General features: G+C 56.6%; 2 protein-coding genes across 3 annotated transcripts in view; one reads left to right on the top strand and one right to left on the bottom strand.

Annotated features, from left to right (window-relative positions):
• Positions 1–18,515, top strand: part of CDH23 (cadherin related 23) — a 212,293-nt gene that overhangs the window by 160,601 nt on the left and 33,177 nt on the right. Inside the window, exons 27-37 of one of the 2 annotated variants that reach the window (XM_063337560.1) lie at positions 271–419; positions 9,509–9,569; positions 9,925–10,073; positions 11,012–11,147; positions 11,351–11,739; positions 11,825–11,926; positions 12,809–12,811; positions 13,867–14,016; positions 14,670–14,798; positions 14,921–15,049; positions 16,398–16,625. In XM_063337560.1, the coding sequence (XP_063193630.1) occupies positions 271–419; positions 9,509–9,569; positions 9,925–10,073; positions 11,012–11,147; positions 11,351–11,739; positions 11,825–11,926; positions 12,809–12,811; positions 13,867–14,016; positions 14,670–14,798; positions 14,921–15,049; positions 16,398–16,625 (1,625 nt within the window). Of the gene's footprint in view, positions 1–270; positions 420–9,508; positions 9,570–9,924; positions 10,074–11,011; positions 11,148–11,350; positions 11,740–11,824; positions 11,927–12,808; positions 12,812–13,866; positions 14,017–14,669; positions 14,799–14,920; positions 15,050–16,397; positions 16,626–18,515 lie in introns of those variants that run through there. The other variant, XM_063337557.1, reaches the window with a different exon arrangement.
• On the bottom strand, positions 1,414–6,600 carry C6H10orf105 (chromosome 6 C10orf105 homolog). The gene is made up of 2 exons (XM_063339016.1): positions 6,543–6,600; positions 1,414–2,886 (listed from the first exon to the last, which is right to left on the bottom strand). The coding sequence occupies exon 2, from the start codon at positions 2,879–2,881 to the stop codon at positions 2,462–2,464; it is 420 nt and encodes a 139-aa protein (XP_063195086.1). The 5' UTR covers positions 2,882–2,886; positions 6,543–6,600; the 3' UTR covers positions 1,414–2,461.

Genomic DNA, 18,515 nt, shown 5'->3' with positions numbered 1-18,515 from the left:
CCCTCTGAAGCCTATGGAGCTGCAAACCCTCTGTTGCTCCATGGCAGAGCTTGGGGGCAGTTTGACTTTTCCTTTCTCTTTCAGGATAGGCAGAATAAAACCCAACAACCCTCTGTGGTTCGGTGTGGGATTTGGAAGCTGCAGAAAAGACAGGATTTCGGTTTAGAAATTTTGGTCCCGTTATTTTCAGCAGCCGAAAGGCTGAGCACCACCTCTGCAAGGAGGAGATGGAGGTGACTGATGCTCCTCTTGCCTTTCTCTCCCGTACAGACAACGGCCCCACGGGGAACCGGCGCACCGGGACTGCCACTGTGTACGTGACCGTCCTGGATGTCAACGACAACCGACCCATCTTCCTTCAGAGCAGCTATGAAGTCAGCGTCCCCGAGGATATCCCGGCCGCCAGCAGCATAGTGCAGGCAAGTGGTTCTCTCCCCTCAGGGCCCCTGGGTGGGCGAAGGGATGCCCTGCTCTCTGGGCCCCAGCATCACGGCTCTCCGCTGCTGGAAGCCCAGGGAGGACATTTCCTCTCCACATCAGTGGTCTTGCTCCCCCAGGCCAGGGCAAGATGTGTTCTTGCTTGTAAGCTCCCCTACCCCTTTGCTAACCCAGGCTGTGGTCACCGGGGAGAAGACAGCAAAGCGTAAGGAAAAAATCAGAAATTCACCCCATTTCCGCAGGGGTTGAGCAGAGCAAACCCAAGCCCTGCGTTGGCTTTTTCGCCTGGCTGCGTCCTGACTTCCTCCCTCCTCCCAGTGGAGAAGGGACGGGGCACGGAGATCTCAAGGGAGGGGGGGAGAAGAGTGCCTGCAAAGAGATGCTCGGGGCGGGGGGGGGGAAACAGAGGGAGAAAAGCGTTTGGACTTCGCTTTCATTTTTGTTGCTCTTTGAGGGAGCGGTGGGCAGAGCTGAATGGCTCAGTGAGTGCCGGATGAATGCGGGCATTCACTCGGCCTCCGAGAGCTTCCAGCATCCCTTCAAACCCAGGGCTCTTCTGGAGCGGGCACCAAAGGCTCTTTGCAGAGGGCCCTGGGAAGGCTCCTCCTGCCTTGAATACCTCTCCCGGCACAGGGAAAGGGGCAGCTTTGTCCCTGGCGCTCTGGGCAGGGTGAGTCACCGGGGGAGAAGAAAGAAGCCTTTTGCCTCTTGCAACAAAGGTTTGCAGGGAGTCGAGCTCAGGGCGGCAGGTCCCCAAGTGCCAGCCCTGTGGCTCCTTGTCACCTGTTGCGGCAAAAAGTGGTGGGGGGGGGATGCCTGTGGCAGTCTGTGGCAAAGGAGAGGCGATGTCTGGGGGAAGTTTGTTTTCCACAGAAAAAAATCAGAGGGACGCGGAAATGGGCGATCACCTGGGCTTAGTTTAATTTACACCTTTAGTGTGAACCATTTGTACTGAACGTCTCCCTCTTCAAACACATCCCCATGTCCCTGTGGCAACAAGAGAGTTCTTGAAGGTTTCCCCATCCCCATCGCTGAAAGCCAGGCAGCCCAGGGCTGGAGGAGAGCAGGAATGTCCCGAGAGCAGGAACACCCTGAGAGCAGGAATGTCCCAGAATGTGCCAAGGCAGAGCTGCACCTCACCAGGGTCAGAATCCATGAGAAACCCTGAGAGATGGGGTTTGGTGCTCACCACGGGGCCGCGCCGGGCACGGAGACTTCACCCAGCGGGGTGAACTCGGTGGCTGACCGTAGTGTGAGCTTGCGGACCTGGAAGAATTAAACCAGTTTTCTTTTTCCTACTGATTCCTTTAAGCACGTCAGCTTACCTGCTGGCTGTCAGACCCTTCCGCAGCAGAAACGTGTGGCTCAGCTTTGTGCAGTGCCTTTCCAAGCTGGCAGCGCCTGCGAGAACCTCAAAAGGCCTCTGTAATGCATTTAGAGACACGTTTACCTGCTTTTATTGTAGAGGGTTTCCAGCAGGCAGATGCAGCGTGCATCCTTCCAAACGTCAACCGCAGCATCCCACGGATTTTGCCATGGGGTGGTGGGGGACAGGGACCGGGCGGCATGCAAGGGGCTCAGGAGCACTTCTCGGGGGGCAGTCTTGGCTGAGGATTGCTTTTTGGGGAGCGTGTGTGCTCCAGGAGACCTCTTTTCAAGGCAGCCAGGTTACTCTGCTCTCGCCCAGGCTGGCTGGTTCAGGTGCTGCGCAACTTGCACAATATTTTCCTAAAGAAATTAAGCAGCAATGTTTTTTTGGGCTGCCTAGTGATAGCTGCGTGTGGGTGTACTTTGGATGCCTCCGCCTCTCCTGCTGGGAAACAGTAACCTGGAAAGCATTTGGAAACCTGAAATAAGCGAATCTCCTGGAATTCGCTGAGGCACTGCCTGGAAGTGAGCTGCTTAAAGGGGCTCTGCCGGGATGGCCAGGGTACCAGGGGCTGCTTGAGAAGGGAACAGAGCCTGAACCAAAAGCTTGGGAAAGAATCGCGATGCGGGATGAGCTACTTCCTGCAGAGCAGGATCACATTTTGGTGGACTCCATGACGTGCCAGTCCTGACTGGCGGGGGAGCTCCTAGGGCAGGCGAGCTGGGTTTGGGACACCGGCCGACTCCTCCTGAAGGTGTTGATGGAGCATCGCAGGGAGCCCAACCGCTTCCAGAGCCTCAGCTGGGGCTCGCTGGCATCCGCCGGGTGATGGGGCATGCACTCACGGGGTCCGGAGTGGGCCTGGGCCAGCGCCGATGGCTTGCAGAGGGTGACAAAGATGAGGAAGGTTGCCAGGAGGAGGAAGATGCAGACGAGCGCCACGATGATGGGCAGGGGATCTGCCTTCTCGGGGAATGCAGTAGTGGGTAGGACCAGCTCGGTGGATGAAACCAGAAGCCCAAGGAGAGATGGTGGGGTGGGAGAGGTCCCATTGCCAGCATCCTCTGTGCTCATCTTCCCTGCAGGGCACAAGGTGACAGAGAGAAGCAACATGGATGATTACCACCCAGAAGTTGGACAGAGAGCCAACCTGATGGGTTTTTTTGGCTTGATTTGATGTCCAAGGTCACCCCGGCCATGTTTTCTGTGACACGGGGTGACAGGAGTCTGTGTCTGCCCCTTTGGTAGGAGGCAAAGGACAGAGGTGGGATTTATATCTGCCAAGTACTGCCCTGAACTGAAGTGCAAAACCATCTGGCAAAGAATTCTAGCACAGGTAGTACCACGTACACACGGTACCACGGCCCCGGCGATGACACCTTCTAGGGAACACACACACATGTTGCGTGAAGCTTTTCTGGGAGCGACAAATAACCGTACACTAGAAAAGGCCCAAAATCTTCTCCCAAGCTGCTGGGGTTTGGTCGTTCTCTATTCCCCAGAAATGTGGTTTTGTTAGATCGACTATCATTTGGGGTTTTTTGATTATTCCCAACGGGTAGTTGGTTGAACCTGCGCCCAGACAAGCCCCCACCAAGGTGCAGTATTGCACCAGCATTACCTTTTTTCTTTTGGGTTTGTTTTTTTTTTTTTTTTTTTTTTTTTTCAGGGGCGAAGTCTAATGCCTTCACCCTGCTTGTGCCTCCTGGGTTAGGTGTTTTGCTGACCTGGTTTCAGGTTCAGACATGCTGCGGGTTTCTCGGCCAGACCTGCAAACAGTTGATGCAAAGCAGCTTCCCAAAGCCTCATCAGCAAGAGCTCTTTCCGAACACCTGTTGGCGACTGTCCTCTCCTTTCCCCACCGGGTCAGGTCCCCCAATTCACATCCCCAGAGCAGTTTGCACCCATTATTTTGCTTCTGTGCACCCTCCTCTGCCTGTTCTTGGCCCTGGACCGGCTGTGCTGGAGGCCAGCATCATCCCAGTTTGGAGATGAGAGTTGGGGAAATATTGCCATGCCAACCCTCTGTGCTCTAGCCTGTACACTGGAGGTAAAGCTTCATTACGCTGACTCTCCTATAGAGATGTGGGAGTAGGAGAGTGATGGAGAGCTGTGAGACTGGTCTGGGGTCCTAGAAAGTACAGATTTGGATTGAGCCAATTTAAAATTAAGAGATTAAGGGGAGAAAGGCAGGGCTGCAGGGACTGCCAGGGTCTCTGGGTCTGCTCTTGCAGCCACCACCCCGAAGCCACGCAGGTTTGTGTAGGCAGCAGCCAGACAGTCACTGGTAAAATGTTCAAAAAAGGGGAGAGCAGACACCAGCGACATGTCGCTAATCACTAATTGGAAACTATGAGACACCCCGCAGAGATGAGCCTGGTGGAAAGCGAGAGGTTGCGTCAGAGGAGACCGAGCATCGCTCACCGTCCAAATCATGCAGGAGGAAGCAACCTCGAGCAAACGCTGTGAGAGCTGCAAGGCCGAGTGCGCGGAGGTGGAGGAGTCCTTGGACTCCGGTTGTCTGTGCCCCCGCCGTACCTTCTGGGTGCACACTTACACAGGGGAGCTCCCAGCTCCGGTTTTCCAGGACCCTGCCTGGTCCCCACGGTGCTCCTGCAGGATCCGTGCTGCTCCCCTTGCAGGCAATGAGCTGAGATACAGAGGGAATAAGTTCATAGGTTTCCACTAGAGTTGGGTGCCGGGTTTGAGGCACTGGGGAGGTGTGATTTATTTCTGGAACACTTTGCGTGGCCTGAGCTTGGGCGTTCGAAGCTGTGATGCTGGTGACCTCAGGGCAAGGGTGGTATTGGCCTGGTCAGAGCTCGGGGGCTCTGGGGATACGTGGCCGCTTCCATGAGTCAGAGCCAGGTCTGCGCTCAGAAAATGGGAAATGCAAAAATGAATGGATCAACGTCTGAGAACGCCTTAGCTCGGGTGAATCCCCGTGCGTATTGCAAGGAGGCTCAGGGGAGGGGGCTTTCGTCCCTTCCTTTCCTCCGGAGTGATGTTTCCATTTGCCTTCATCCCAAGCAGACGTCCCGAGGGCGCCCCTGCTCCATGGACAGGCTGCTGAGGTCATGGAAACCAGCAGGGAAGGCTCCTGCTTATGGCGGGCACCAAAAGGTGGCCTGAATCAAGGTCACCGTGGCTACCTTAATTCTGGCATTTACCAACCACACGTGGCTTGGCTTGGTGACCTTATATTGTTCGTTTAGAGCACACCAGGAGGCGCAGGCAATTCCTTCAGGTTGTTTTTTGGTCTGCTGCTGGTGGCTGTAGGGTTTTTATTTCAAAGCCAGCTTGCTTCGAGTTTTCCCCTAGAAACCCACCAGGAGGGATCACAGTGATGTTTTCCCAGGCTTTTCCAGCCATGCCATCTTCTCTTCTTGCTTCCCATCCATCCTCTCCTCAGGCACAGCTCGGCAGAGCTGTGATTCAGGGACAGTCCGGGCTGCCCCTCACCTGATCTCTAAAGCCTTCCAGAAATGGAGCCACTAAAAATCTGGGAAATCTTTGCAGAGTGCGTGTGAGCGGTGACCTCTTTTAGGACCAATTATTGATGTGGACAAAGGGGATCCCCCCCACCACCTGCCTGAGACAGAGCTGCAGCGGTTTCAGCAGAATTTCAGCAAAAAGCTGCCAAAATTGGGGTGTTATCAAGAGAAAGGTCAGGGCTTGGTAAGAGCCACATTCCCGGTGCCCACAGCACATGTGCGGATGAGTTTTTTCCCCCCAAGGGCTGAGAGCTCAGCGCCTTTCCCAAAGCGTGGCCACGGACCAGTTGCCCACAGCATGTTGTACCCCCCCAGCCAAGTGGCTGCCTGCATCCCTGTTTGCGGCATCGCCCCTTCCCAGCACCGCTGTCCCACCCAAGGGACAACAAGCTCATGGAGGGACAACCCCCCCCCCCCCCCCCCGCCAAGAAGGGTCATCCGTGCCTGGTCATCTCTAACAGGAGACGTCCCCATGAGTGCTCAGGAACCAGCACTGGGCACCAGGCAGCCGAGGATCAGAGAGGAAGAGGAGGAACTGCAAGAAAGCAAAATGCTCCCGAGGAAGGCGGAGAGGAAGACGACGTGATTTTTGAGTGTGAGAAGAAGACGGCGAGCGCTTATTCTGCCCAGCAGCGGGAACTGCCTGCCTGGCCTGGCCCAGCTGCCCAGTTTGGCAGGAGTTTTTCCATACGCTCTCCCTCCCTTTTCTCAAATTCCTGCAAAGAAAAGGCTGTTTTCAGGCACTTCTGTGCCTGTAACACAGCTCGAATGAAAAGCAGCTCTCTTTCCCCTCTCTGTCTTGCTTAGCGACGCTTTCCCGGAGCTCCCCAGCTTTTCCCAATGCGCTAAGTCTTTCCACTCGCGTGCAGGAGGAGGTAATGCTGGGGAGGTACCGAACACCCGGGTAGTTGGGTACCGAAAGCAAAGGGCTGTGAGTGATGCTGTACCCCATCACCCTCGCTGATAACCGGCAGCATCTGCAAGGCTTTCCCCCCCTCCCACCACCGGGACAGACAAAGCAAGGGGAAGGGAGGAGGGATGCCTGACTTCAAACCCACCCCAAACTTCACGTCTCCCCTCCCCACCCTCTTTACAGCCCCGACCCCAGGCAGCTGCAGGGCTGAGGGCAGCAGATCTCTGGCCAGGGACAGCGGCACGTCCCTGGCCTGCCTCACTGGCCACCCGGGGTTAGTTTAAGTGGCCCAGTGAGTGGGTTCGCCATGGGGGTTTGGGCTCCCTACCTCTCACTGGCCAGCTGAGCCCGGGCTTTGCCTCCCGCACGCCTGCCTTGCCGCCTCTCCCACCGCTCCTCTGCCTGCCAGCCCCCTCCTCCCTTTTGGAGGACGAGGGAGGGTGGGAGCGAGATGGCAGCCGGGCTGGGCACAGCCACAGTGCGCAAAGCCGCGGGGGTTCCTGAGCCCCCGCTCGGGTTTTGCCAGCACGGCGGTGCCCCGGGGCTGTGTCCCCGCTGGGACGAGGGGTCGAGCCCCCCGGGACGTGTTTCCCCAGGCTTTGCCCCTGCGGGAAGGCTGAATGGTACAGTCGTGGGCTGAGCCCCCCGTGCCGGGGAGGGGGCGGTGGGTTGCCCTCCGCACGCCTGCTCCCCCTTTTCCCAGCAACTCCACACTAAGCCGCCTGCTTTCTTTCCCCATCCTTTGATTCCCCTCCTCCTTTCCTGACCCCTGTGCAGGAGGCGGGGGTGTTTGAAAGGTGGCCTGCCAAAAGCTAGCTCTGCCGGCTGCCCGCTCTCTCTAGCAGGGGGACAAAGCAGCCCGGCACTTGGCTGCACAAGGAGCTTTGTACCTGCAGCACAAAGAGCTTTTCTCCCACCCTTTGCACTGAAATTTAATCATTTTTCCCAGGTTTGGGACAGTCTGTCAAAGTACCACGTCTCCTCCAGGACCCCAGTGGGTCAAACCAGCAGTGGCCGAGCTTCTTCCCAGCAGCAGGCTGTGCCATTTTGTTGTTTTTTTTTTTCTATTAAAACCCAAATACCTGGGCTGACCCGTTCCACCTGGTTTACGTGCCGGACCTGCCTGCAGCAAATGCTTGGGGGAGCTGGGAAAAGGGCGGCTAAGGGGTTGCAATTTGCTGCTCCCACCCAGTGCTCGTCGTGTTGAAAACCTTCCCGTTTGCTGCCCTTGGAATGCTTTTTCCTGGGCACAGGAGGGCTGGGAAGGGCTGCAAAGGTTTGTCTCCCATCCCTTAGGCTTTGATCCTATCGGCGTGGTGTTTTGGCTGACGGGATGGCTTTTCCCAGGGGGGAGCCATGTGTGTGGCTGGCTGGTCTCGCTGTGCCAAGGCAGCCGGTCTGCCCGGGCGTTGCTCGCCCGCCAGGTCCATCCATCACATGGGAGAGGAGACAGCCCCGCTCCTGCCCAGAAGCAGCTTCAGGGAGCCCCGAGGATGGAAAAAACTGGTGTGGGAGGGAGAGCTCTCTGCTGCGAAAGGGAGGTGCTGGGTCCATGCTGAAACATGGGGTTATCTCCAGCCACAAGCGAGACGTGAGCCAGTCTGGGACAGAGGAAAACAGGGTGCATGGCACACAGCGGGAAATCCAGATAGTTTGCAAGCGCCGGGTTGGCATCTTCAAAGATTTCTGCTGACATGGGATGATTTGGTAGTGAAAGGCAACAAGGGCTGTTTAAGGCATCTCAGAACTGCTTTCTGGAAGAGCATCACTGACTCCTGCAGTGCCGTGGGGGGCTGCGGGTGAAAGCCAGCCCGGGGCTTTACAGCTGAGCCCCTGTAAATGGCCTCACTGTTCCTGCTGCCACCTTTGCAGCAAACCCTCTTCTTTTCCATGCAGGTCTGGGCCCAAACCCCCACCTGCCTGGGAAAGGAAAGCCCTGGGTAACATTTACAGGCAGAAGATGTGGCAGAAGATGCCTTGCTGGGGGGAACAGCCGTAGAATAAAGGCTAAGGCATCCCCCACGTCCTCATCCCGGTGATTCGCAAGCTGCTGTGGTTGTGGTTCGGATGCTTTGTGGGAAGTGGTTTCTGCAGAGGGGAGACGCAGCGGCTCCATGCCAGCCATGAGGAAAAGCCCACGTCCTGCTGTCCCTTGCCATGTCCCGCTTCCCAGCTGCCGGGGCTGGCTGGCGGCTGGCTGGGTTTTGTGGGGAAAGCCCTGCAGTGTTGTTCAGCGACACCAGAGGGGACCCGTGCAGAGTCAGACAGAGAGGGGACACCAGAGGCTTCCCGGGGCAGATGGCTTGTTCGGTACCTGCATGGACCGTGCGGTGTGTCACAGCTGAGGGGTGCTCCCACCCACTGCTAGGGGTCTTGCGAGGACTCAGACCAGTGTCCGGACCACCAGTATGGTTGCTTTCGTGTTTCCTTCAGGGATTTTTGCTTATGCTGCTGCTTGGGTGGCTTGGCAATGGCAAGCAGCTCTCAGAGCCAGTAGACCCAGGTGGGTGTGCTGGCTGAGAGGGGCCATTCCTTTAACATGGCACATGATACACCCCGATGCCATGGGCTGGGTGCCCACCAGCCATGGGAGCAGCTCTCCCTGCCCATCCCAGACCAGCTTTGTGGGCAGGGAGGCTCCATCCCCAGTGGCATCTCCAGTGGGGCAAGCATTGGCGTGCAGGGCAGGACCTCCATCAGTGGTTTCATGGCATGGTTCCTCAGGCTCAGGTCCCACCCCGAGCCCATCTGACAGCCGAAGGCTCCCCAGCCCATTGTCCCTGCTGTCGGGTGATGAGGGGAGGGTGAATTGTTTTGCTTAGCAGTTGGTAAGCTCCCTGGCTCAGGAGCAGCAGGATGTGCAGCCTCAGGCAGGGTGGGAGGGGGACACCTTATAGCAGCCTTCCAGTCCCTAAAGGGGGCCTACAGGAGAGATGGGGAGGGACTCTTTATGAGGGAGTGGAGTGATAGGACGAGGGGTAATGCCTTCAAACTGGAAGAGGGGAGATTTAGATGAGATCTGAGGAAGAAATTGTTTGCCGTACGGGTGGTGAGCCCCTGGCCCAGGTTGCCCAGAGAAGCTGTGGCTGCCCCATCCCTGGAGGGGTTCAAGGCCAGGTTGGTCGGGGCTTGGAGCAGCCTGGTCTGGTGGGAGGTGTCCCTGCCCAGGGCAGGGGGTGGCACTGGGTGGGCTTTAAGGTCCCTTCCAACTCTAACCATTCTTTGATTCTATGACTTGTCATGGACTGGAAATCTCTGTTCTTCACCTTCACTGCTTTTCTTTTTCTCACGAAGGTGAAAGCCACAGATGCGGATGAAGGCATAAACGGCAGAGTGTGGTACAGGATTGTCAAGGGTAAGTCCGGGTGCCCCTTTGTGCATCAGTGCGTTTGCACCTCTGGCCAGCCGCACACACAACCTCATTGCACCCTCCATCCTTCTGCGCTTTGCAGCCCACAGAAATGTTTCCCCCACCCCTGGGCAAAACTTCAGCATTAGTGTTAATTGCCAGGGGGTGATTTGTCGTGCATGGACACCTAGATGCCGTAGGTCCTGGCTTGATGAGGGCCAAACCCTGCTGAGCTGAGCCTGACAGAGCTGAAGGTGATGGGGGCCTGGGTTTTGCTCAACAATCTGCTCCCTGGGGAGGGCTCGGCGTGTCACCAGGACTGACGCAGCGGCGATGGGCAGCATCCATCTCGCTTTTCCAGGAAACGAGCACAACCACTTCCGCATCAATCCCAGCAGCGGGCTGGTGATGCGCGGCGTGCGGCACCTGGACAGGGAGCAAAACTCCTCTCACGTCCTGGAGGTGGAGGCCTACAACACGGAGCAGGGACCTATGAGGAGCTCGGTGCGGGTAAGGGCCCCGCGGCCGCCAAGGAGTGGGCAGCAGGGCCAGGGGGGCGGCGGAGGAGTTCATGTGAAATATTCGGGATGCTCCATCAGAGGGCAGTCATTTCCAGCCCTCGCAGGCGTGCAGGAAGTTTGAGCGATCTGGCATGGAAACGCTGACGGAAATCTCTGGGGGCTGACCGTGGGTGGAAAAGAGCTTGTTGGGTTTTGGTTTATTTTTGGGGATTTTTTTTTCTTTTTTTCTTTTTTCCTGTGACGTTTCGGTGCGATGAGGCTGGTAAGTGATGTGGCAGTCGCTGATGGAGGGAGTCCCACTCTCCCAGTCAGATGTGGCTCTGCCGCCGGGAGGAAGAGCTGAGCCTCAGGCTGTTGGAAACCATGTCTCCTGGCCAGGATCTGTTTAAATAAGCCGGGACCACGTGGCAACCATCTTTAGCAGCAACACACCAGCTCCCCACAGTTCCCACAGACCCAGCCCGCTGGTTGCATCTATGTTTAGACCCCCTGGTGGGGGTGGGCTCTGGCCCAGCGTGATGTGCCCGCAGCAAGCAAAAAAACAGGAGGAGGAATGATGTTCCCTAGGGAAACAGCAGCTCGACCCGCTGAACTTGGAGCAAAATTTCCCACCGAGTCGTCGGCGTTTCTATGTTGCGGGGTCTCTACTGCAAGGCTTCCAGCAGGGCATCCCAAAGCACGGAGGAATTGATATACAGAGTGTAACCACCTCTGGCCAGGGAAGGACCGAGTCACTCTGACCATGGGGCTTGTTTAAATCTGTGATGTTAAACTGTGTGCGTTCACCCTCCATCACATGGCGTTTGTAATAGAGATAACGTTTCTCCTGTGCCATGAGCAATGAATTTCCCCTCACAAGTGTAAGCCGCTGGTGAGGGCTCACGAGCCTGCCCAGCTCACCCATGGTTTCTCCGGGGGGTTTCGCAGGTGATCGTCTACGTGGAAGACGTCAATGATGAGGTGCCGGTGTTCACCCAGCGGCAGTACAACCGCCTGGGGCTGCGGGAGACGGCGGGGATAGGGACTTCGGTGGCGGTGGTCCGGGCCACCGACCGAGACACAGGTAGGAAGCTGAGGGCGAGCTCACCAAAACACCCAGTTTTGAGGGAAAGTGGTGATAACAGCCATTTCACACATCCTTGCTTGGCTGGGCTGAAATCCCCACATTGGACGGGCTCTGTTCCATGATTGGGGTCAGCGGTGGTGGTGCCTGCCTCTTCAGGATGCTTGGTCCAACCATCACCATGGTTGCTGCTCCTGCCCCAGGGAACGGCGGACTGGTGAACTACAAAATCCTGTCAGGCGCCGAAGGGAAGTTTGAGATTGATGAAAGCACAGGCCTCATCACGACGATAGATTACTTGGACTACGAGACCAAAACCAGCTACCTGATGAACGTCTCTGCCACGGACCAGGCACCTCCCAACAACCAGGGCTTCTGCAGTGTCTATGTCAGCCTGCTGAATGAGCTGGACGAGGCCGTGCAATTCTCCAATAGCAGCTACGAGGCCGTGATCATGGAGAACATCCCCTTGGGCTCTGAGGTGCTCCGGGTCCAGGCCCGCTCCATCGACAACCTCAACCAGATCACCTACAAGTTTGACCCCAACACCAATGCCCAGGCCCTCTCCCTCTTTAAGATCAACGGGATCACTGTAAGTAGCCACAGTGTGGTCCTTCCTGGCTTGCTTGTCCACCCAAGTGTTGGTGGCCAACATGGCTGCTGTTCATCCTTGGCAGGGTGTGATAACAGTCAAAGGCCAGGTGGATCGAGAGAAAGGGGATTTCTATACCTTGACAGTGGTGGCCGATGATGGAGGACCAAAGATCGACTCCACGGTGGTGAGTAGCTTCTACCCACTTCCCCACCATCCTTTGCACGGGCAGAGCTGACCTCAGGTCATGTCCCTCTTCCTCTGGCATGGGACAGCATGTCCTAGTTGTTCCCTCTACTCTGGAAACCCTGATTTGGGGGAAACCCTGATTTGGGGGACCTGCATGTCGTAGGGTGGGATTCCTCAGAACGTAAAACACCAACCCACCCCCAAACTGTAGAGTTCGCAGATCGCTTGCCAAGATAAAACAGTTTTGAGGGCCTTGAAATACTTCACGGTGGTTTATGTTTGGGAGGGTTATATTTGGCAGTTTCAAAGGCAGCCGAGCAGGGGGGTGATTTGCATTTCTCTGCTGGGGTGGGAGGCACGCCGGGCGCAGGGCGAGCCCAGTCTCCGTGCCGCAGGCAGGGGGGGCTCAGCTGACACTACCCAAACTCTGCTGCTTTGGGCCAGCTGGAGGTGTGGGACCTCGCCGGGGGCAGGGAGTGGATTTGAAAGCCGGGGCTGGCCCGCAGCGATGGGCAGCGGTCTGCGTTTCCAGCACTGTCATGTCTTGGTGCATCTGTCGCCTCTGAAAAGGATGCTGGACGGCAAAGGCGGTGAGGCTGCCAGCCCTGCTGGTCCCCATGGGGACATGGATGGCCCTGCTCTCCGCCACGCTCTTTCTGAGCCTCTCCCAGGGCGAGGGAGCAAATCCGCCAAGCTTATCTAGAAAAAACAAAAGGATGCATCAACAGAGAAACCTCTGAGTCACCACAGGGGGTTACCCGTGGCTCCCAACACTGCTACAGCTGGCCCGCTGCCCCTTGCATGTGCCTGCACCTCCTCACCCCCCACTAAATCTTGGTTCTTTGTTTTCTCTGTTTCCCCTTCCGCTCTCCTCCAACAGAAGGTAAGCATGTCCGTCATGCTGGCATCATCCTGGGGGTCAGGATCCGTCCTGAATTCCGCACTGAGCTGCAGGGAGGGACCGGGACGGAGGTCTCCAGCCCCGTCCCACCAGCACCAGCCCCTGTGACAAGCCTGGGACGTGGTGCAGCGCCCGTGAGCCACCCTGCTGCTGGCGAGCAGGAATCCCAACGCCTGGATCCAACACTTGGGAGAGCAGCTGCCGACTCCTGAATGGGCTCTCCCTGCTCCTGCCTCCCTGTTTTTAACCCATCGGCAACAATAACCCAATTTCCCCGAGGCGCACAGCTCGCTCCCCAGCTTCCTCCGGGATGTTGCCGCATTCAGCCCGGCCGCACCTGAGGGCTTGGGGCACCCATAAATAGAGCCCCGGGAACAGAAAGGCTCTTCCTTTCTTCTTTTCTGTGTCGCTCTTTGATTACAAACGCAATGAGAGCATTTCCTCTGGCTAATTGCGGCCAAGGTAGCCCGGTCCCCTGCAGTGGTGTGCCCCTCCGAGCATCTCCTGCCTGATCTATCACTCGCCCATGTGCCTTTTCCCAGGAGGGAGCCGAGGTCTTCTCCATGCCCAGCTTGCCCTGGTTCAGTTAAATAAAGGCAGCTCCAACTTCTTTTTGTCCCTTTAGTTTCAAAGCAAAACCTGCCCAGCCGCTGGTGCTGGGAGCATGGATGAAATCACTGCTTGTGAAAAACTTAGCAGGAAAGGGTCACCCTGCAGCAGCCTGAGTTGCTCCAGACCCAGATATTTGGAGGATAAAAGAAACAGAGGATGCTCTATAGAAAAATCCACTACTCAAGAGCTGCAGCCCCACCTTGCGCTCTTACTCCGGCCTCTAAGCATCCCCCCTCCTCCTCCTGCTCCTCCTCCACAGACAGGGATGTAGCTTCAGCTCCTGGGCTCAAATTCTTGCTCCCATTCGCACCTGGGATGGACACCACTCATGTTCTTAGCACCTCGGGTGGGTGCAGCGTGTGGCGGGGTGAGGGGGGAGGCAGCCCCTGCCCGTGCCCTCCCCGAGCCCCGTGCCGTGCCCGCAGGTGACCATCACAGTCCTGGACGAGAACGACAACAGCCCCCAGTTCGACATCACCTCCGACTCCTCCGTCAGCGTGGCGGAGGACAGTGCCGTCGGCAAGCGGGTGGCTGTGGTCCTGGCCCGCGACCCGGACGCAGGCAGCAATGGGCAGGTAAAGGAAGCTGGCACAGCAGCTTTGGGGCTGCCCGTGAGGCCGTGGGAGCATTGAGCGCTTCGCTGATGCCAAAACACCTCCGTCGGCATCTTCCCCCCGCCTTCCCTTCCTCTGCATCCCCGACAGATGATTGGGATCGTTGATGCCAGCGGTTTTGGGGGGAGTTTGTGTAGCGGGTACCGGCGCTCGCCGCTCGAGCCCTGCAGCAGGAGAGGAAAAACATTGTCCTTGGGCTGCCTGGGCCAAAGGGGACACGTGTCAAAAGGAGCCTGGCAATGTGAAAAACAGCTGTGGGCTCTCCCACCTCGGGGAACGGCAGCGAAGCCCTTGGCAGGCTGTGCAGGAAGCTCTCTGACAGTCGTTAATTTTCTTTCCTGTGCAGGCAGGCGTTAACGAGGTCCCCTCACCCTTAATACCAAAACCTGCTAGCACCGTAGGAGGGCCGTGGATGAGACTGGAGTCAGCCCAAGGGTGTTTGCTTTGCAGTGGCTGCAATAAGCCAGCACACCAGTGGACCCCAACACATCGGGCCTTTTAAAATGCTCAGAGACTTCCCGAGGCGATGCTGGCTTTATTACTGTAGGATCTCCTTTATCTGCTTCCCCCCCCGCAGCATCACCTCTGTTTTTGTTTCCCTGTGGTGTTTCCAGGTGACTTTCTCACTGACGTCGGGGAACATCGGCAGGGCTTTCGAGATCCGTACCACCAACAACACCTACGGTGAGGTGTTTGTGGCACGGCCACTGGACCGGGAGCTGCTGGATCACTACACCTTACGGGTAGGCACCAAACCACCCCACTTACCTCCTTGTCTTCTTCTGGTTTGAGCATCAATGCTGTTTTCTTGGGGCTGTGAGCTTAAAAATAGCATGTTTTTTGAAAAATCCATCCCCAACTGCAGATCCAAGCCTCGGATGGCGGCGTGCCTCCCCGCAGGAAGGAGCACACTCTGCGAGTGAACGTCCTCGACGTCAATGACAACCCCCCCATCATCGACAGCCCCTTCGGCTACAATGTGAGCGTGAGTGAGGTGAGTACCCAGCCCTGCTCCTCTCCTGCCACCCTCCCAAGGTGAGGTCTGACCACAAGCCGTGTGGTGGTCAGGTGGTCAGCCGCTTGAGGTGGACCACAAGCCTCTCCTTGGATGATTTAAGGGTTGGTTAGTGGCCCCTTGGAAGCTTCTCCTTGGGCCATTTAAGGCTTGCTGGCCCCTTGGAAACTTCTCCTTGGGCCTTTTAAGGCTTGCTGGCCCCTTGCAAACCTCTCCTTGGGTCATTTAAGGGTTTCTGGCCACTTGCAATCCTCTTCTTGGGTCATTTAAGGGTTTCTGGCCACTTGCAAACCTCTTCTTGGGTCATTTAAGGGTTGTTGACCCCCTGCAAACCTCACCTTGAATGATTTAAGGGTTTCTGGCCACTTGCAAACCTCACCTTAGGTCATTTAAGGGTTTCTGGTCACTTGCAAACCTCACCTTGGGTCATTTAAGGCTTGCTGGCCTCTTGCAAACCTCTCCTTGGGTTATTGAAGGGTTGCTGACCTTTGCAAACCTCACCTTGAATGATTTAAGGGTTGGTGGCCCCTTGCAAGCCCTCACCTGTGATAGCCTCCTAGTTCTGGGCTATGAGAGAGCTCTTGCAGGCAACTTAAGCCCATGAGCTTGCAGGGGCCAGCAGGAAGGAGATGTGGCCACACACCCATGGAAACGGCCACTGAAGTGACACAAGAGGCGGCACGGTGCAGAATAGGAATTGCTTTCAGGAAGCAGCTCGGCAAGAGCTAGATAATTAAGCAATAAAACACAATCAGGCGTGAGAAAAGACAACTTATTTCCTGACAGTTTAATTCCTGGACCGGGGGGATTCTCAATTTGATGATGAAAAATGAAATACGAGTAATAGCCAGTGACACTTAGCTGTGAGGAAGTGCTGCTCGTGATTAATGGCCTTGCAATAAAGTTATCGCCCTGTTAGGATTTTCTTATCTATTTAATACATGTTCAGAGCCGGTTGAAGAACAGAATTTCTGTTTTGATTTCTCCCCATAATGGGACTATCCGAAAATAATTAGCCAAGCTCTGAGTCCATTACGCAGCCTTCACCTTTGCACACACGCTGGTTTTTACACTCTCTTGAGCTGCGCCAGCCTGGCAAGGAACCAAACGTGCCTATCCGGCCGGTTCATTGCCACAAATGGGAGATGCTGTAACGTAGGAAAAAGAGGGGCAATTTGGGAGTGGGGCGGCAGCTGGCTCTGGCGACTTAACAGCGAATGTTGCCCGTTCGTTTTATTCCTTTTTTTTTTTTTAAAAAAAATTATGTATTTTGTGTTATGAGGTGCACGTAATTTATATCGCCCATCCCTGCCGTCTCACCCTGCAGAACGTCGGCGGGGGCACGGCGGTGGCCCAGGTACGTGCCACTGACCAGGACGTTGGCCTCAACAGCGTCCTCTCCTACTACATCACCCGCGGGAACGAGGACCTGACCTTCCGCATGGACCGCGTCACCGGCGAGATCGCCACCCGGCCCTCCCCGCCCGACCGCGAGCGGCAGAGCTTCTACAGCCTGGTGATCACCGTTGAGGACGAGGGCAACCCTTCCCTGTCGGTGAGCCACTGAAAACGTGCTTTTTTTTTTTTTTGAGGTGTGGGATGGAGTTGGGCAGCGCTGCAGGAGTCAGCTTAGCACTGGGATGTCAAGCAAGGAAGGGGGGAACAGGCACGGGGAGCGATGTTTTGGTGACCTGGCCACTCGGGTTAGGTCTCGGGGTCCAAATTTGCTGGTATGAATGGGAGCCTCCTTTGGCGCCCGATCCTGCGGGATGCCCTCTTGCAGTCGTTCATGCAGGATGTTCTCCATCTTGCTGCGTCGGTGCTGAAGGGAGTTTGCAGAAGCGTTGAACTGTTTTTCACTCGTCTGTAAACGTCAGAAACACCACCAGCATGCCAACGGGCGAGCGCGCTGGTGGCTGCAGGAGGTGTCCTACCCACTGGCTCCTTGTGCTCCGAGTCCGAAAGGTTCTTGAGATGTTGCTCTCACCCGTGAGATGAGCTCTGGTAATTATCGCTACAGCCGTTGCGGTCCCCGCCGTGCGAGATTTGGGTGGCTCTTGAGTCGCGTTGCTGCTGTTGGAGTGCCCTGCCCACGGTGAGCAAGGGTCTGGGCGTGCATTTCGGGGCTGATGCGAGACCCCAGCCATCATCCCTTGACCTGGGGAGGTGGCCACCTTGCTTCTTAGCCACCAGCGTGCCGGAGTGCCCAGTGGGGAACAGCACTTAACTGCAGTCTGTCTTCTCTCCCTCGCGCCTTCCTCGCTCCACAAATAGCGAGTCTTGTTGTTGGTGGCATTAAGGCAGACTCTAGTGTGGCAGAATCGAATGAGCAGGTAACTAACATTTGGGGCATTTTCCAGCCCCACGTCCGTCCTAACCCCACCGGCTCTGGGGGAAGGCGGGCGAGTGGGCAAAGCAAGCGCAAACTGTGAGCCGGGGAGGCATGACACCCTGCGTGACACCCTGCCATCCTTCCTCCCCCCACCTCCACCTGCTATATCTCGCCATCTCTCTGATCTCCCGGCACAGCTCTTGCTGCAAAGCCCTGCTCTACATTTTGAGGAAACAGGTTGCAACCAGCAGTGCAAACTGTGGCTTGCAACTCTCGCTTCAGGCTTGGCGCGCTGAACTCTTCCCTCCCAGGTAGTTCACACACCAGCTTGTGCATCACCACCATCATTTTCTTAAGCCCTGCTGCTGCCGTGGCTTAAATTCCCCAAAATGCGAGAAGGCCCCTGCATGTAACCACCAGGTCCCCATCGTCCCCGCGCCCTGGGAGCATCACCAATGCTGCCCGGGTGAGGGATGCCGTGTGCTGAGCCGGCAAATCCCATTGCCATGGCAATGCCCTCTTCCCGGTGCTAGAGAGGACAAGCGACACGGTTTATCGCTTCACGCTGCCAAAACGGCGTCCCAGTCGCCTCGCTTGTCCTCGAGGTTTCTGCTGCGTGACCACCACGTCACCGGCACAAGTTATGCCAGCAGCGACGATCAAATTCCCACCACGCTGCAGCAAAACAAAGCATCCAGTGACCCGATTCCTCAGCGGAGAGAAGAGTTTGGGCCCTTTGCGGAGCTTGAGGACACTTAGGGCTTGTGAAAGGCTGTCCTGCACGTCGCTTGGTGGCTGCTGGCCTCATGCCCGGGTGATGAAATGGTGTCTGTCAGGAGTTTGTCACCCACTAGAAACTTTGGTTTCGCAAGTCTAGGCTGATGCAATGATGCACAAAAGGGATGTTTTGTTTGCGATTCCTGCGTCCCTTCAAGATTTGACTGACTTCTGGGAGAGGCAGAGGAGACAGAGCTGGGAGAGGACTTGGAAGTCCCGTGGTGGCCTGCGATACCCAGAACAGCAAGGGTGCAGGGAAGCCTGGCCATCCTCCTGGGAGCTGGAAATGCAGGGGCAGAAGGGCCAAGTGGTGATGATAAAAGGGAAGCGTTTACC

The sequence above is a fragment of the Chroicocephalus ridibundus genome, chromosome 6 (assembly GCF_963924245.1).
Source record: "Chroicocephalus ridibundus chromosome 6, bChrRid1.1, whole genome shotgun sequence".
Classification (NCBI taxonomy): domain Eukaryota; kingdom Metazoa; phylum Chordata; class Aves; order Charadriiformes; family Laridae; genus Chroicocephalus; species Chroicocephalus ridibundus.
This window is presented reverse-complemented; position numbering and strand designations above follow the sequence as displayed.

Coding starts and splice junctions, on each gene's coding strand:
- C6H10orf105 (XM_063339016.1), bottom strand. CDS start 2,881: ATGAGCACAGAGGATGCTGGCAATGGGACCTCTCCCACCCCACCATCT.